The sequence below is a fragment of the Varroa jacobsoni genome, unplaced genomic scaffold, assembly GCF_002532875.2.
Source record: "Varroa jacobsoni isolate VJ856 unplaced genomic scaffold, vjacob_1.0 scaffold_22, whole genome shotgun sequence".
In the NCBI taxonomy this organism is placed as follows: domain Eukaryota; kingdom Metazoa; phylum Arthropoda; class Arachnida; order Mesostigmata; family Varroidae; genus Varroa; species Varroa jacobsoni.
In genome coordinates this window covers 186,155-202,710 of record NW_019212924.1, presented here as the reverse complement: position 1 = coordinate 202,710, position 16,556 = coordinate 186,155, and the positions used below count along the sequence as shown (strand labels likewise).

The 16,556-nt window shown below is 38.0% G+C and overlaps 1 protein-coding gene across 1 annotated transcript; it reads left to right on the top strand.

Annotated features, from left to right (window-relative positions):
* Positions 1-3,630: 3,630 nt before the first annotated feature.
* Positions 3,631-14,427, top strand: LOC111273884 (uncharacterized). Its single transcript, XM_022855911.2, has 5 exons — positions 3,631-3,952; positions 10,776-10,843; positions 11,304-11,437; positions 13,418-13,509; positions 13,796-14,427. The coding sequence occupies exons 1-5, from the start codon at positions 3,923-3,925 to the stop codon at positions 13,922-13,924; spliced, it is 453 nt and encodes a 150-aa protein (XP_022711646.1). The 5' UTR covers positions 3,631-3,922; the 3' UTR covers positions 13,925-14,427.
* The last annotated feature ends 2,129 nt before the right edge of the window (positions 14,428-16,556 follow it).

Here is a 16,556-nt window from a genome sequence, read left to right as displayed (position 1 = left end):
ATATATCCCAGTTGCATTTATTCAATTTAATTACACCTTCGTTGAGAATTACAAGAATAATTATTTTTAAGCAGTTATACGTGTTTATAGGCCAAAGACTTCGACTCAATCCTGATTGGTTACAGCCAATTTCAAACGCTCACAAAAAGCAAAACGCATGTTGACATGTGTGTTCTAGACGAAGAAATAAAGGGCTGGAAAAGTAACGTAAAAGCAGCAAGCAGAGGTGTAGAATGCTGACAGGTCTTCTTTCCGCTGCCGGGTGTCCTCTGTATCCGTAAGTAATGCGAGAAACGTTATCCAACATCTACAAAATATTACAGCAAAGGATCGTGGTTTAATGGTTATTAACTTGGCCAACCGCGTGGCCTTTAGCGGTTTCGAAGGAACCGCTAAGTGATTCTCACACTGAGGCCCCATCTCAGACTACTAAGGGAAAATCTGCAAGTGTCTTAGTCATGCATAAATGTATTCGCTTAGATTTTCTAAATAAAGTTACATATGTTTACAAGCAACAACGAGAATTCTTATTATTCATAGTATTGTACTTACAAACAGTCATAAACAAAGAAAACCAACGGATTAAGATTTTTGATCCCCCTATGTTTCGATTTTACGTCCAGTATCGCCGTTAGGCATTCTTCCAGACTGCTGCCTTCACTAAGCTCTCACGGGGACAAGATTATTGATCATACATATTAGATCATATTATATTGATTCATCGAAATCTTAAGTAGTGAAACGAGCTAAAAAGGCCAACAGTCTGGGCATATTTAAGGTATGCATTACTAACCTAAGTAATTGTATATATGATTATCTTTAAAAACCTAACTCCAAATCAAGATTCGAAGGTAATTTCGCCATTTTTCTTTAGTCGTGATCATTTCCGTTTAGACAGCTTAAGCCACATTCAAAATCATTCAATCAGAGATAAACTAATATTTCCTTTAGCCTTGGAATATTCTATAGAAACTGCACCATCTTGCACCATCCGAACGCCAGTGCTCCGGATCACTGCTTTAACGCTATCACCTTTAAAGGATATAAGGTATGCTTCGATTCCAGCGACGGAATGAAACCATTCTGATTGTGGAGCACTTATCATTTTTCACAATTCTCTCGAAAACCCTCTCAGCCCTCATAATTGTACGACTTTTTTTTATATCAATGTTGCTGTAATGCCATTATAACAAGCACCTTCTCTATGATCATTGGCTTTGCTTCTAATTAGTTTACCGTTTTAGAAGTGCAATAAAAGCTCGGACGGTGGTTTACATTTGCAATAAAGGCCTTCTGTAAAATGATGTCGCGTATTGCAAAACATTTTCTCATACATCAAGACTAAAGTTCCGGAAATGTTCATAACAAGCCCATCGCCTTCTAATATATCATTGTCAGATATTATGTGAAGAGCACTTCCAGATGCACTTGATCTTATCGCTTCTGTGTAAGCATCCTTTGCATTGGTTCTCGCTAAGGTATTATTCTATACGCAGAACTGCTTTCATAAACGAGTCGTTTCTGTGCAATTTGTCCCACATGAGAATTTCTCCAATCTGAAACGGCCTTTACAAAAGCTTTTTATTTTCAGTAGATTAACTTTCCAGTTAGACGCAACTAATTTTGGCACAGTAAGCCAGGATTAATGGGTCTAGAATGGCAAATGCAGTCATGTCCTTTTGGGTTTATCAATGAAGTTGCTTGGTTGTTAGGCTTGAATTCAAGCAACGGCACTTTTTTTTTTAATAACTGTTCTCTGTTTCCTTTACGTTTCTAGCATTTTCATATTCAAATATGCAAATTTAATACCGTTTGAATGTACACTCTCTCCTGCATTAGTCCACTGTAATTTCATTGTCCAATGAGAAAATTTGATCTCTAATTTCTGCTCCGAAGAACACGGATGTTCCTGACGAAAAGCAATGGGTTTTCGACGTCTATCTTTCGCTTTTTTAATGAAATCAAAGAGCTTAACGGGGTGGATTCCAGGTGTAGAAGGTCTGCTTAAGGATAGCTTCCGAGGTTCACTAATGCCACCTTGCAACTCTAGCGCGCACTTTCTTCTGACTTCTTCGCTCAGCTATACAAAATTAATGAAGACCGCCTGAAGAAAGATAGACGATTGAAAAACAACTTATAAATTGTATGGGAAAATTGACTGTGGTCATCTGATTTTCGGCAAGTGTCTTAAATTTCGCCGTGCTAGCTTAGTGGATAACGTATTTGCGTGATAATCTTAGGTAGGGGACGTTGTGGTCTAGGTTCGGAGCCCAAACACCAGACCGAACATAAAGCTCGAAACACAGAGGTGTCTTGAATCTACGAGGATGCTAAACCATGAGGAACCCCATAAATTAAATGAAAAGAATATACAACTTCGGCTTTCTAAGTCTTCCAACATTTTGATTTGCACCAGACAAGACACAGTCACGACAGCAGGTTTCTATACAGAATCGCTACGAATGACCAGAGTAATATATTTACGCCGATCTAAAGCAGAAAAAGGACTACAGGGACAGAATATAAAAAATAAGCATATTTTGCAGTTAGTAAAGCTGGAAAGGTCTTCTAAAGCAGGAAATGTTTGAGAAAAAATACAGCCTGCATATGGTAAGGATCTGCACATGGCTGACACCGCACAGGGACGATAGAAAACGCGATGTTATCCTTGTCCAAGCCAACGCCAGGTCATACATTGAAAACTCACGGAAGCTGGTCTACGAAAGTTTAAGTGAGGGCTCCTTTACATCGATATCCATCTCCAGATCTTGCACCGGTTACTTCCTTTTCAGATCAACAGCAGACCTAAAAATTTCTAACGATATCAACCAAATAAACTGACTGAGAAGGAAAGGTTGTAGAGAGTGACTATGAGCACATAATAAATTAATGTTTTGCTAGAGTTTAAGTGACACGCTGCGTTTTTGTTAAGTGAAAAACACGCCGTTGTTTAGGTCTCAACGTAACCTAACCTTAGTCAAGCTGTTTACTAAGCGAATGATAAAAGATCGGATTAGAAAGAAGATATGACTGTAAGCTTTTGCTAGACTGTTGATGAAAGCTTATACACTTCATACGTGATGATACACTGTGAAACTGATAGTCGGATCGCATCTAAGTCCGTAACTATGAAGTTTTAATCTCAGAGCTGAAGAAACGCCAGTAATAAAAACCTGCTTATATTGATGCAGTCGAATATAGACAAAATGTGTTTTTTATTCTCTGTAACATCCCAAACCCCTACGATTTTCCATGCAAACCACAACTATTGTTCTATATATTTATTATATATATATATATAAATATATAATATTTATGAATACTTTTCTCTATCGAGTTTTTTTCCTACTTTTACTGCAGCATACGGCAAGGAAATTTTTTTATTTATTAAAATGGGACGCTAACAAACAGATGTGTAATCATAAAATTGTTTGTACGCAACATACGGAAAGTACTATATTGGATCAGAGAATGTTCTCTTTATTTGACCCTTCCTCAACGACGTCGCAACGTTCGGTTGGAGAACTGGCATTACTTGATAGCACCTACATAGTATCAGAGAGAACCCCTTTCCCACTCACCCTCTCCAGAGTAAAGGAGGCGGTTGTAATACTTGTGCCCGCGGTTAATTTGCTAGTTATAGCGCATGTCTGATCGTACAGTGTAATCACTTCCGCGCGAAAATAGCAGCTAACGCGCGCGCCAAAGTTTTAGTTACATCAGGACCGACTACTTTCAATATAAAATGCAACTTTAAATGTGTCATCAGACTGCATCTACTAAGTAGTGACCTACTGAAACAATTAGAGACGCAACATAGTTACTTCATACGAGGCCCTACGAAGTTCTGCCTTCATTGTAATTTGGAATCGTAACCTGCTAGGAACGCGTTAAGAAGATAAGATTTTTAATAGGCATCATAATGATGACTTATAGAATCAACGTCGGATTAGTGAGTAGCTTTTTTGTCTTCTTCAAAGCTAATTGTGTAACTGATAGCTTCATCATCGAATAAAGTACAAGTGAAGGCTTTTAAAGAGCAGGAGAACGACAATATTTCTAATTAAGTTTTTCGAGGGACATTAGTTACAGCGTTACAACTTGAACTAGTATTCTGAGTTAGCTCAGGGTTCGAGCTTTATTCGAGCCAGTAACTGCAAGCTGCAAAATAAAATTATGATAGGGGTGAATGTCTTCTTATCATAAAATTATGTTATATCATCGACGTACCTTACCATGAAAATCATGATTGAGGAACATACCATCACCTCATAGTACCGTTGAATAAGAATGTTTGTGGCATGTCAGTTGAACTTGACGCTGAGCATTCGTCGAGTTGAATGACTTCTACGGTACGCCCTAACATACCCTAAGTCCCTAATAACTTTTTGATTTGTAAAGGTTCACTGTTTGAGAATGAATGAAAAATAATTACATCCGAACCCAATTTAAATTGCTATTCAAGTCGATAACATTTAGTACGCAAGATTTTTTTGATCAATATTTTAAAAAATAGCTAGAACTATAAAACTATTTAAATACATTAGTAACTGAATCACATTGCATCTTTCTCACAGGAGAGCTAAAAATCTTTAAAAATAAGCTAAAGTTTTAAAATTGAATGTAACCAGTATATCAATGTGGTTTCAGTTGCTCTGAAGTACGGTAACGTTAATTATGTCAACGCCATACTTCAACTCTATTTGAGGGTATATCGTTGTATGTGAATAATGAATAACCGAAACATCAAATGCTTAGCTGTAAACAGTATAGTTATCTATCAAAACTGAAAAGCTTAGTAAATATTGAAAAAAGAAAAACTCGAGTCCAAGATCCGTCCTTGTTGAACGCTTCTGCTTTGGTTTTACATCGTATTTGACTTCGTACTCTGTTCTTTGAAAAGACTAAATTTAAAGGCTAACTTATACCAGGAAAGCTATCGAAGGATACAAGGTTATACAAGGACAGTATCGAAGAGGTCCAAGTTATTGAAAAGCGTGGAAATGCATCACATGGTCGGAAGTAAAGGCTATTTTAAGGCGAAAACTAGTTTCTTCTTTGATATAATACAATTGTAAAATATTCATTGCCCGCACTTTTCAACGGATCATCTAATTTGCGGTTATAACTGCGGTTTCACGTATTTATGGACTCAGTAATAGCGCATCTCTGCAAGCCCATGATGGACATTGAAGATGCCTCATTAGAAAAGGTAAGCGCACACACGGTATTGCAGATATTTTTTCTTATTTCGTGGGTTGTCTGCCAGTGCAAACGTTCAAAACTGGCCTGACTCATATTAGGCTCATAGAGCTCATTTTGTACTACTCTACGATTATTTCGATATAAGGATCGCTTTTTTGATTGCGAAATCGAAAACTCGTTAGCGTACTTTGATCGCTTGCCCTTTCAGCAAGGATACGTTATGCGAGAAAACGATTCGAAAGCGTCAAGAATCAGGCTTCATGCAGAGCAAAGCTCTGCTGCTAACTAAAGCATATACGTTTTAACGTATAATTATTTCTTCAGAGGTTCCTACACTAGCTCTCTTGCTCAAAGTTCCTTAAGTATGAACGTGCTTAACAACGGGCTTCTTAACTTTTTCCCTATCAGAGTTTTTACCATTTACAAATTTATTTGTTATGGTTTCATAATAACGTCATTACGAACAAGAAACTAACGGTTGTTTCGGATACCGAACGATTATCCTGACTGAAATAACGTATGACCGGTGTTGATAGCGCATTGGAAAAAAGCACAATTAATTTTAAAAAATGTATTCAAAGCTATTATGAACTAGAATCTAGACGCTACCTTGGTTACACTCGAAGAAATCGAAAACTTGCGTCAAAAAAACTACACGGACTTCGCCATTTCAAGAGTCGAATTATTATTATTGTTTTCAGCATGGCGCTAGGTAGCGCCCAGACTCAAGCGTACGAATGATCATAAATATTGTGCTAAAACACTGTTTTGCCAATCTTTCGAAACAATTTAATGATTTTGAATATAATTAATAATAGAGTATCTGTATGTACTACTGATATCTAACAAATATTAAGAAATATTCGCCAGCTCATTGATGTTGCATACATTCTTTAATAATGTGATAAATGCTTTGTAATTAGGGCTATTAAACGCTCATAACCTGTTTCGGTGATTAGAATTAGATCGAAATCAAACGAAAAATACATGCCACAGTTATCACTGCTAAGTGTGTTTGTGGTCCATATATATATGTGTGTGTGTGTGTGTGCGTAATGTTTTTAAATCATACAGCACGTCTTGTAGATTATCGATTACTGGCGTTCGAAAGAAGAAAATGGAAAAAACCTAAGAGACCAAGCAGATTGGAGCCCTTGGGTTGGTGATGAACTATTTTACCATTTAGAATACTGAAACAGATACAGGTAATGTTTCCTCTTGCGTGCCCCCCATAGCTAACAGCAAAAAGACGTTGAAGTACACTTGTCCTTAAACATGTATTGCTACCATTAAATATATTATTCAAATACGAACTTCGTTCAGTTCCATAAAACATGACAGCTCGAAGCGCCTGCTGCTTGATTACTGATAATTATCATAGTGCTGAATGACCTCCTTTAGAAGAATACGTTTCAAAACCATTTTGGCATTTCTCAATAGAAGTATTAAATTCGTTTGCGTCAGCTGGAATTCTAGACTTTTTTCGACAATTCGAGCAGCCCGTAGTGCGGCTCTTTTTTGCAGTGAACCATGGTCATGCAAAGCGTCGCTCACGACAGGTGTGTCTTTCACGTCTTTTACACCTCATTATTTAATGAGCAAATAAAAAAAAAAACTAGCCGGTGGCAATCTACACGCCACTCATCTTAATAAAGGCTGACATGAAACAGTTATTTATAGCAACATAGGGAGAAATGTTAAGTTCTTAAAGTGTACTATTGCCATCAAGTGCTCCTAAGAAATATATTCTACCAGCCGACTGTGTCAATGGTCTTTAAATATAAACCCATTGCGTTACGTATGATCTGAGAAAAAAATATACGCCATACATACAAATTGTTTTGTACTAGGTTTTCTGCAGAACATTATTGCTGCTTATCTTGAAATTCGCGTTTAAGATAAGCATTACTCAAGGAATGAGTTACATTAGCTCCTTCAGTTCTATCGAATACATCATTTGCTCGAACAATTGAAAACGAGGCCACTGCTCCAAAATACTTACATGCTATATTAAATGAGTAGCTGAGACATGTCGCTTTTCAGTCTTATCCTGTACTCCAATGCAAGTCAGGTTGATTCCGCTCATCTCAAAAGTAGCCATAACTGTGTGCAAATTATCTTCTAGGATTCTCGGTAATCATTTATTCTCTCTTGTCACTTACCCACATGCCACAGCCTGGTGGGTAAGCGCTTCTAACCAATGAAAACTTCACCAAAAAGTACCTTTTTACAGCTTTCTGCTCTGAGGAGGGTTCTGTAAACAAATCCGGAGGTGTATCCACTGTGTAACGTCCACTTAACTATGTTTTTGAAAAGTATTGATCATATCGTCCGGTCTTCCTTGTTGTTAGGTAGATATATCGTTTCATATCCATTACAAATTAAAATTATTTGATTTACGTATTATACACCACTTCGATATGAGACATATTTCCGATTTGCAAATGGTTGCCTTTCGAAAACACTTGCTGCAAGAGTTTTGATTAGCTTTTAAATTATCTTAAGTTTCTGCAGTTAGCAAAGCTAGTTGCGGTTTAAAGAAACCTTTTGGGGCGTAGACCCCGGGAATCCCGGCCATGCAAGATTGAATCGAAGTAATCGATGCATATGAAGCGGCCGGTATGAAAGCGATTTCCCTATTGTGAAGCGGATTAAATTTGGTGAAATGCAGTTCCCTATACTTCAGGCTTGTGTTTGGCGATGCATGAAGAAACTTACTCGATTAAGCTGAATTAATTCACATACACTTAACTAGACACCCCAACGAAGTGCACCGGTTTGCGTCTGTTAGTGTCAGGCCCTCAGAAACCAAGTTCTCGTACAAAAGTGCTGAGCATGACAAGATGCAAACACCCAATCTATGCCTGTCATAGCTATGTTAACCAACCTAACCCGTAATTTAAATATAAAGCTAGAGAGCACGATGTATGTAGACGTCAGTCGGATGGACCGTATATGATATTGACTTCAGGGACATTTTGAAATAAATATTGAAAGCTGTTCGAGGCTTTCTTTTTTAAAGTCTGACCGAGTTCTTTTTAAAGGAATATAATTTCCTTTAATTCCTTTATTATCATTTCTTATAAGGCAATTCTTATAGGGCAAATTATTTCCTTAAAATCTCTGCTTACTAAGAGTAGCCAGCGCACTAGTAGTGCTGTTTTTGTTATGTTCGCAAATTAGTTTTGCGTAAGTATTGAGCAATTTTTAACCAATTCTTTTCTGTGATCCATTCTCGGAATCGTATTGGGCTGAAGTAAGCTGTTTGTTGCCAACCCTTTTCATTTAGTTTTTAAAGATGTCTATTACATTTATTGTTTTATAGGCTGATAATTTTTATTATGTCTTTATAGACTGACCTATCGCTTAAAATATTTTGTATAACGTGCGCTAAAAATTCGATACCAGTTAAATATACCGTCCAGTATTTTATAAATATAGGCGTATAATATAACGCAACTCTATTGTTATGAGTATTTCTCTAAATTACATTGCAGATGTTGCGCTGTCGATCACAAGAGCTATTTGCATAGCAAAAGTGGTACAAATTTGGGTGGGCTGCTGTTATTGAATACGAAAGAAAAAGGACTTAAATCAGTGTTACAAGCTATCGGCATGGTGCCATTCGAAACTAATCCAGTATTGTCTACAAGGGTAAATGCGCCGACCGTAAGGCCCACATTTAATTCTATTAAAATCCTAAATATCTGAGTTACCTTTACATGGACTACGTGGCAGTGTTTAAAGGTAACTCAATCCGGATACACTGTTATAAGTAAGAAAAATAGCAAACAACAAAAATGAACATAGTCGTATCTCAACGACCCAATATAGAGCGCCTGCAGAAGTAGCAACATTAATAGGAGCAACAACAAATATGTTTCACGTGTTTCCCGCCGTCCTTATTATTCGTATGTTATTGTTGAGACTGATTGTTCATTCTTTTCTATCTTTCTTCTAATTATGGTCCGTGGCGCCCACTCATGTACCTTACTATCTGTTTACCTGCGTCTATACGCTAGTCGATAGCCGCTAGCCGCATGAGTCTGGATGTCGATGTCTGCAATATGGATTGGTCAGGTGCTAGCTCACCTGTCGTCTGCCAACGAAGGCGACAGCTAAAGCAGTAATAATGTTGCGGTAACGGACGCCTGCTTGATCCATAGAGATTACTTTTACATGCGAAAAACAAGATTTTATTTTGCCTTATAAGGTGACTCTTCGTATACCATTCTCCTTCTATTAGTTGGCATCTTTCCGCTTTTGCCATTCCTGAGAGCCGTTGCCATTGCCGAATCGTCGTGGAACGAGCCAGCGCGCAAAATGCCTACAGTATTGCTTCTGCTGATATACTATGGACAGAATCACGACCGCTAGAAAGGCTCAGAACGCAGACAGGCAGGTTGACGCCTGTCTGTCCATAGTTGTTGCTACTGCCTCTGAAGTGTATGTCGCCCATCAAAACGATGGTGAAGCTAATTTTTTAAATACTTATGTCTGAAAACTAAACGGAGACACCATCCGTCCAGCATGCACACAATTTTTAAATGTTCAAACAGAGCGCGAGCTAATCATAATAATAATATATGATGTACGCTATGATACGGTAGCTCTGTGCTTCGTTGGCTCAAAAAGGTAGTCAAATAAGATCCACTGTGATTCAGTACAGGAAATACACAATTATAACATCAACAAGGTTTTCGTCAAAGAAGGGATAGACATCTAATCGTTGACATCTTCGTGAGCTGCTTTGGGAAACGCTATACGCTATCCGCAAACATATAGAAAAGAAGACAAGCTTAGTAGTTTATTGAAAAAGCTAGGTTACTAAGACCAGTATAAAGACACTCTGACATATGGACAAGTTTAGTGATTTCTAACCTTTCAAGTTCATCCTCGTAATCTATTAGTGCGTTTCATGTTTAAAATGTGAAGTTCAATAATAATCTATTGAGACTGAGTGTCGCGTCATCAACTAGAGGCTGAGGCTCGAGACCGTGTCAAGCCGTATCATGTTGACAATATCGCACGTAGAATAAACAAAGAAGAATGATGAACCCCGATCTTTAATTCAAAATATATTTAGTAGATAGCTTTTCACAATTCATTGATATAACTTCACAGAAATGCCACCTCTACAATAAAACGCTTTTTGTTTTCAACAAATGTCACAGATGCCTTTCCTGTATATAATGGAACGCGCAGCGATTCCAATGCAACGCGATATTGTATTATATTACGAAAGCAAATTCAATTGTCAAGTTCGCGAAGTCTTTTATAGCATGGAAGAAAAAAATGTCTTAAAAGGTGTGATATGTGTCAGAACTTACAGAGCACTGAAGGTATTGAGTACTACGGTGGCCAAGTACTCTAAGTACCACATGGTGTGTGTGACAGCCTGTCTGAAGAGTAAATCTGTGGTCTGCATTGAGCCTTGATTGAGTTTCATGCTGCCGCGTGAAGTGGAACACTGTACTGAGTTATGCTGTATAAATGTTATATAAGTTTTACCGAGACGACGATACCAAATGAGGGTCTTGACCCGCATTCTGATCCTGGTCCGCTTACAGGCAGTTATGGCCGTTGTGCTATGCGCGACGATTGGATGCAGCTACGCCACGCAGTGCTACCTATGCAGGTGAGTCTCCGTGATAGCGCAGTGTTTGTTCGGTGCAGTGTAGGTTCGAATCTGGGAGCAGACACATGGTTTGTTTCATCCTGGGAGCCAGCCGTATGAAGTAATGCCTAATAACTCAAGTACTGAACGCAAAACAAAAAAAAGCCTAACCTATATAAGTGTAATAAAGTACAAGACGGTGTAATTAAACCTAATATCAGCTTTTAATAACATACTCGGTTCTTATAACGACTCTAGGGCCCCTGTGGAACTTAGGTGTATTCGGGGAAACTTGTTGAATGTGGTAGTGCGTGAGCTAGCTAAGAGGCGGCTTCTGAACGCTCTAAGTCCACAACGTTGTCGTTTAAGTCTAGAACACGATGGACGATTCAATAAGACAAAAAAGTGATTTTTTGGTATCGATGTAGCTTTAAATATGCTTTAAGTTTACTCTAAGTTCCGCTAATGCTAATAATTGCAGTTGGAGTCAGAAGGAAGAGGCTCTTGGTGTAAATCACACAGCCAAATGTCGCGATGAATTTTTCCGCCCTGATAAAATATCGGCCACCCATTGCGACTACGGCTGCGAACTACACATCTTTAAAGACCTCAACGGTAATAATTTGCTCAAATTAAAGCTTGTAACATGTTTGACTTAATACGTAATGAGACACAAAGTAAGAGGCAATAACAGAATACACGTTTAATTAAAAAAATTTAACTGACATCTCAAATTTTCTTTTTAACATTTTCTAATGCTAACAACAACAATGTCTTCATCGTGACATGCTCGTGATCATTTCGTTTTTCTGTTAATAAAGTTACAACAGCGCTATACAATTTAGATAATAATTGCCCTTCAGATATGCCGTAAAGGTGCCTCACTCGTATATATGCGTTTACTCAAACCGATAAAATCATAAGATTATATTAGAGTTGCACAAATTCATCTAGAGAAAAAGATCATACTTATCATCTACTTGTGTGCATACAAAAACGGACTGGCTAGCTTTGCCATTAGCTGGTAGAAACAGTCGCTTCGCAGGTATCCCCTTTGATCTTGTACATAGATGTGCATTCATTCACAAATTGATGTTATATTTTCTTTGTTACACGCTTATCCATCAAGATGCTCATTTAGATAATTTTATGTTCAAACGGAAAAATGAACAAAGGGAAAGTGAGGACAAGGAATCCGGCGGTATTTTTACGCCGACTAACGAGTAGCACAACTGCTGACCTTCGACGCAATCGGGGGTGTTCCGTACGAATCCATAGCAATAGGCTCAGACATTCAGATCTACTGACGGTCCGCAGGACACCTTGTTGTCGTGGTCATGCTCGCAACGATAGCGGCTGTACATTCCGGCCAATTACGTTCATGCTCACCTGTCAACAAAAAACCTACGGATTTCTGGTTCGAGGCAGAGGGGCGCGCGTGTGTACCTTTCCCTCGGACGTCGGCATACGTCGCAGCAGTTTACGAACGCTCTACTTGATATCCCCTTGTACGAAAAATAATATGCTACTAGTACTGTTCTGCTAGGATTCGGGTGACCTTATGAGAGGTTGAAAAGGCCAAAAGGTTCGGCTGATTTCGGCAGAACTAATCCTGATCCTCACAGGCTAATTCGACAAAGCATACCTTTGCTGAAAATGAACCCAGTGAATTCTATTCTTTTCGTAACGTTTACACTACGGTCGCTTACCAAAGGCTGGCTAATCGATGCTCCAGGATCGGCGCACAGGGTTTGATATTTTTAAATAGGAGAATACAGGTTCTAGAAGCCTACTGGCTTCACAGTAGCAACACGTCTGGGGTCTGCGACCCTGGTTTACCTTGCCTTTAACATCGCAAATTCTACTTGCAGGCGCAATCCGTTGATGTGCCCTTCTCTGAATAGTAGCAATAACCGGAATCCTTTTTTGATAAGTGCGCCCTCGGAAGTGGGTATCAAATATATAACTTAAGTTCGGACCGAGTCCTTTGACGTTCGGTTCGGACTGCTCAAACTACCTCCGCGTATGAATCGACTTTTACAACTGTGTTAGCTGCCAGGAACACGCTGAACATAGCTTCACCTTCAGGTAATTCAGCAGCCCTCATTTAGCTCGCACAAACTATCAAACATCTTCCAGTTCCTCCTGTCGCGGCGGAAAAACATTCCGGCAAGCAGGCCTTCTCAAGGGGAAAGTACTCGTATAGCTTCTGCTTAAATTCTCACACGTGCCCCATCCCCACATCGACGCGCCGATTTCCTGACTTAATCTTTTGGCTGTTTCCGTTCCTGTTCTAACCACTTGTGCTCCTCAACCCATCGTTTAGGCTTCCTTTAGGCAAACGCCATCGGAGGCGACCTCTTATTAGCCAAGCGTTCGAACAACCCGTGCGATATTCCGACGACACTGCCATAGGTCCTACCATTACCACCAAAATAAGGCGGATTGACTGAGTTTTATTGCTGGCTAACAGAAGCAAGCGTTTCACAGCCACTTGCTCTGACCTTATATAACACCAGATGTATATTTACTCATACATTAATATTATATTTCCTTCGTTACAAGATAGATGATTAATAAATGAATTAATTACAGGTATAATTGAGTCCGTTCGGCGGACTTGCGGAAAAGAACCGAAGTCGCGGATGGACATTAGTAGTGGTTGCAGTGCAACCCGAATGCGGCAGGTTAACATTTATTCAGCTAAGTTGATACACAAAAAGAAACTCGAAAAACAAACACATTCTATCTGCCAGTTAATCCAAAATATAGCACAAGCTATTCTGTGGTATTCTGGAACAGCACAATAAAAAAGATTCGATCAAAGCCATATTAAACAAAAATTAATATCCGATACTCACATGCATAACTTACATCTCTTGTAATAATAAGTAATTTACAAAAAAATAATCAGCATAGTTATACGATAATGTGGATTTTTTTTGTGTAACTTAATTACAATGGATTGAGTAGGGGACCACGAAAATTTGTCGCTGTCAAACGGATTATTGCAACTCATCGCGAGGGACCGTCATTGCCTCGTTAACGCTCACTTTTGTTGGAGTTCTCATAGCTGCTATGTTCTTTCTGTGGAGATGCTGACCACCGACAAAAGCTCAGACATGACCACGCTTTCTCGTCAAATGTTGGCACCGGATAAAGTAAAAGCAATTTTCTATGTTTGCACATACAATCCGTCATCACGTGCACGTAGCCTGCTAAAGTGCGGCATAATTAATATGAGTGTAATATTCGCGAGATGTATGAAACATTAAACTCGAGTTCATAATAGATATTGCTCTACCTGAGTATCGTGGAAACAAAATAACTTCAGCGCTATGTGCTGAATATAGACATGTACTGTAGTCAAAACACATAAGATATACATTAGACTATTATGAATATTTCAAGCAACCTGCTGAATATATGTTTGCTTAGAAAATCTCAAGGTACTCATACTTTATTACAGTTTAGTCAGAATTAATTGATCAATCCAAAAGTCATATGAAATACGTGCCATTTTGTAGCTTGCTTGATAAAAATTTATAATTACTTCCACAAGTGTGTTTTTACTATAATAAACTCTTCTAACGTCGTTAAGCAGCGTTTGTGTGTTCTTAAATATTGTGTAAGTGACAGACAAACACTTATGGGACTACATAGATTACTATACGCATGACATAAATGATCAAACAATTTAGGATCTATTTGAGACCCAAGTTTATCCTACATTCATTTCCTTAAGTTTCTCCAAAGGGTGGTTGCTGTTTCCGTAAATAATAATGTCGTAGTTATTTTTACGACAGTTTCGTAATCATGTTTGTATCGAGTAGCAGTAGAGGTCATAATAAATTACGGATTATGTGGATTATGCTGTACTGCTGTAGAAAAAGTATCGACTTTTTGCTTTTCTACTCTTTTTCGACTGACCAAAAAACTTGAAACTAACATATAGACACACTTATACGTGTATTAGCACGTAATTACATAATTAAATTAATATTAAAATAAAAAGCTAGATAATCTCTAGTCGATGTGCATGGTCCCTGAGAAAGACACATATCTATTTATCAGCAATGCATCTAAGTATGACGATATTTTTACATAGAAGAATTTTTTTTTGTTTTGGACGATCATTTACTCACATCATGTTTAATACATTTTTTTAGAAGGCTAAAAACTCTACATTTTGATACCTAGACCGAAGGTTTCATAATTACTAGCAAATATTCAATCAACAGAGCTAGTTTTGCTATTTTCTAATTGAGTAGATTCAATTAACTAAGTCGTTTTGTTCCAACAATCAGCCCGCGTAACATTTGCAACATGTCGTGAAGGAACTACTCTATAATATGATAAAGCCAACGCTTACACACATACATTAAACTTGAAACAGCACTATGTGCCTTATTTTATATTGATTAGGAGCGCAGCCAAACGAGCTTAAATTGGTAGAGCAAATGTTGGCCCTCATTTGTTTTTGCACCTTAATTCCGAATATTTTCGTATCTATTTTAGAAAAAGCCATCGATGCAAATAAGTTCTAATAAATAGGACGTCACCCAAAGACAGCACGTTTCTCAAGATGCGTGATTGTTTATCAGAAAGTAACATTTATCGATCAGTTAGACTTTATTTTTCACCATTGTCAGGTAGCATTCAAACATTTAAAATACATCCATACATTTATAACCATTTGGCAGAATAAACTTAATATACTATACGATAAATATGATAATTTTATTTTATTTATTTATTTTAAGGTTGTAAGACGGTTCCTGAGGTAGTCGACTTCAGATTTAAAGGATTATTCAGGACATACTAAGAATTGCGTTTTACGTTTGGTTAAACTTGTACTCTGCGTAAACTATGATGGAAACTGTGAACTGCATAACGGATTACTGTTCAAATTCTGTCGTCCGTCGCAGTTTTCATTTGGTAGAACTTGAAATTGATCTCTGCGAATTTTCGATTCTATTTTGCCAGGTTTTCTTAGAGTGCTGGGGTTGACAGTAAATCGGAATGGTTAAGGAAGTCTTCGGCAAGCTGTGACGTTGCCGTCAGCAAATAGACAAACCTGTTGCGGGGTGTTTGGTGCGATCTCATAGCTCATTTAAGAAACGAAGCCTTTGTGCGATTCACTTGCTCAAATTTCTCTACAGTAAGATCCTCTTTATTATTATTAATTTTATGATTTGCTTACCTGTATGTGGCAAGTGGTACAACTCCGAAGTCGAAAAGTCGCAGAGCCGTTAAGATGAATACTATCTAAGGGTTAAGTATTAAAGATGGATTTTCAGGCAACGTTAAATGAACATCAAGAGAACAACTTATTTGTTGTACTGTGATTAATTGAAAATAAAATTATATTGAAAGTATATAGTCTTCAAATATCATTATAGTAGCCAATATTACTGTTGACAACACGACAAAGCCAAGATTTTACAGCTCGACATTTATTTTCCTCAAGAAAATTTCCCTAAAAAGTCAATTCTTCTGCTTACATTGAACAATCGCCCTTACTTTTATGGTAACTGCGTGACACCTAGATGTGTTTTATTCTATGATAAGAATCTTTTGTAAAAATTGCGGATAGTTTGTGCCCTTCACGTTTTTTTTCATGTTTCAGAAAAATGTTTTTTTTGGGACGTCACAGTGTAATACCGTACACTTGCGGCATAGTGCGGTCAAACCGTGATGGATAGCAAACCGTGAACTCTAAGAGGTAATACAA

Bases quoted from the DNA above. Each gene is read 5' to 3' on its own strand.
- LOC111273884 (XM_022855911.2), top strand. From the start codon at position 3,923: ATGATGACTTATAGAATCAACGTCGGATTA. The intron at 3,953-10,775 runs GTGAGTAGCTTT...GTCCGCTTACAG, and splicing joins ATAGAATCAACGTCGGATTA to GCAGTTATGGCCGTTGTGCT. The intron at 10,844-11,303 runs GTGAGTCTCCGT...TAATAATTGCAG, and splicing joins ACGCAGTGCTACCTATGCAG to TTGGAGTCAGAAGGAAGAGG.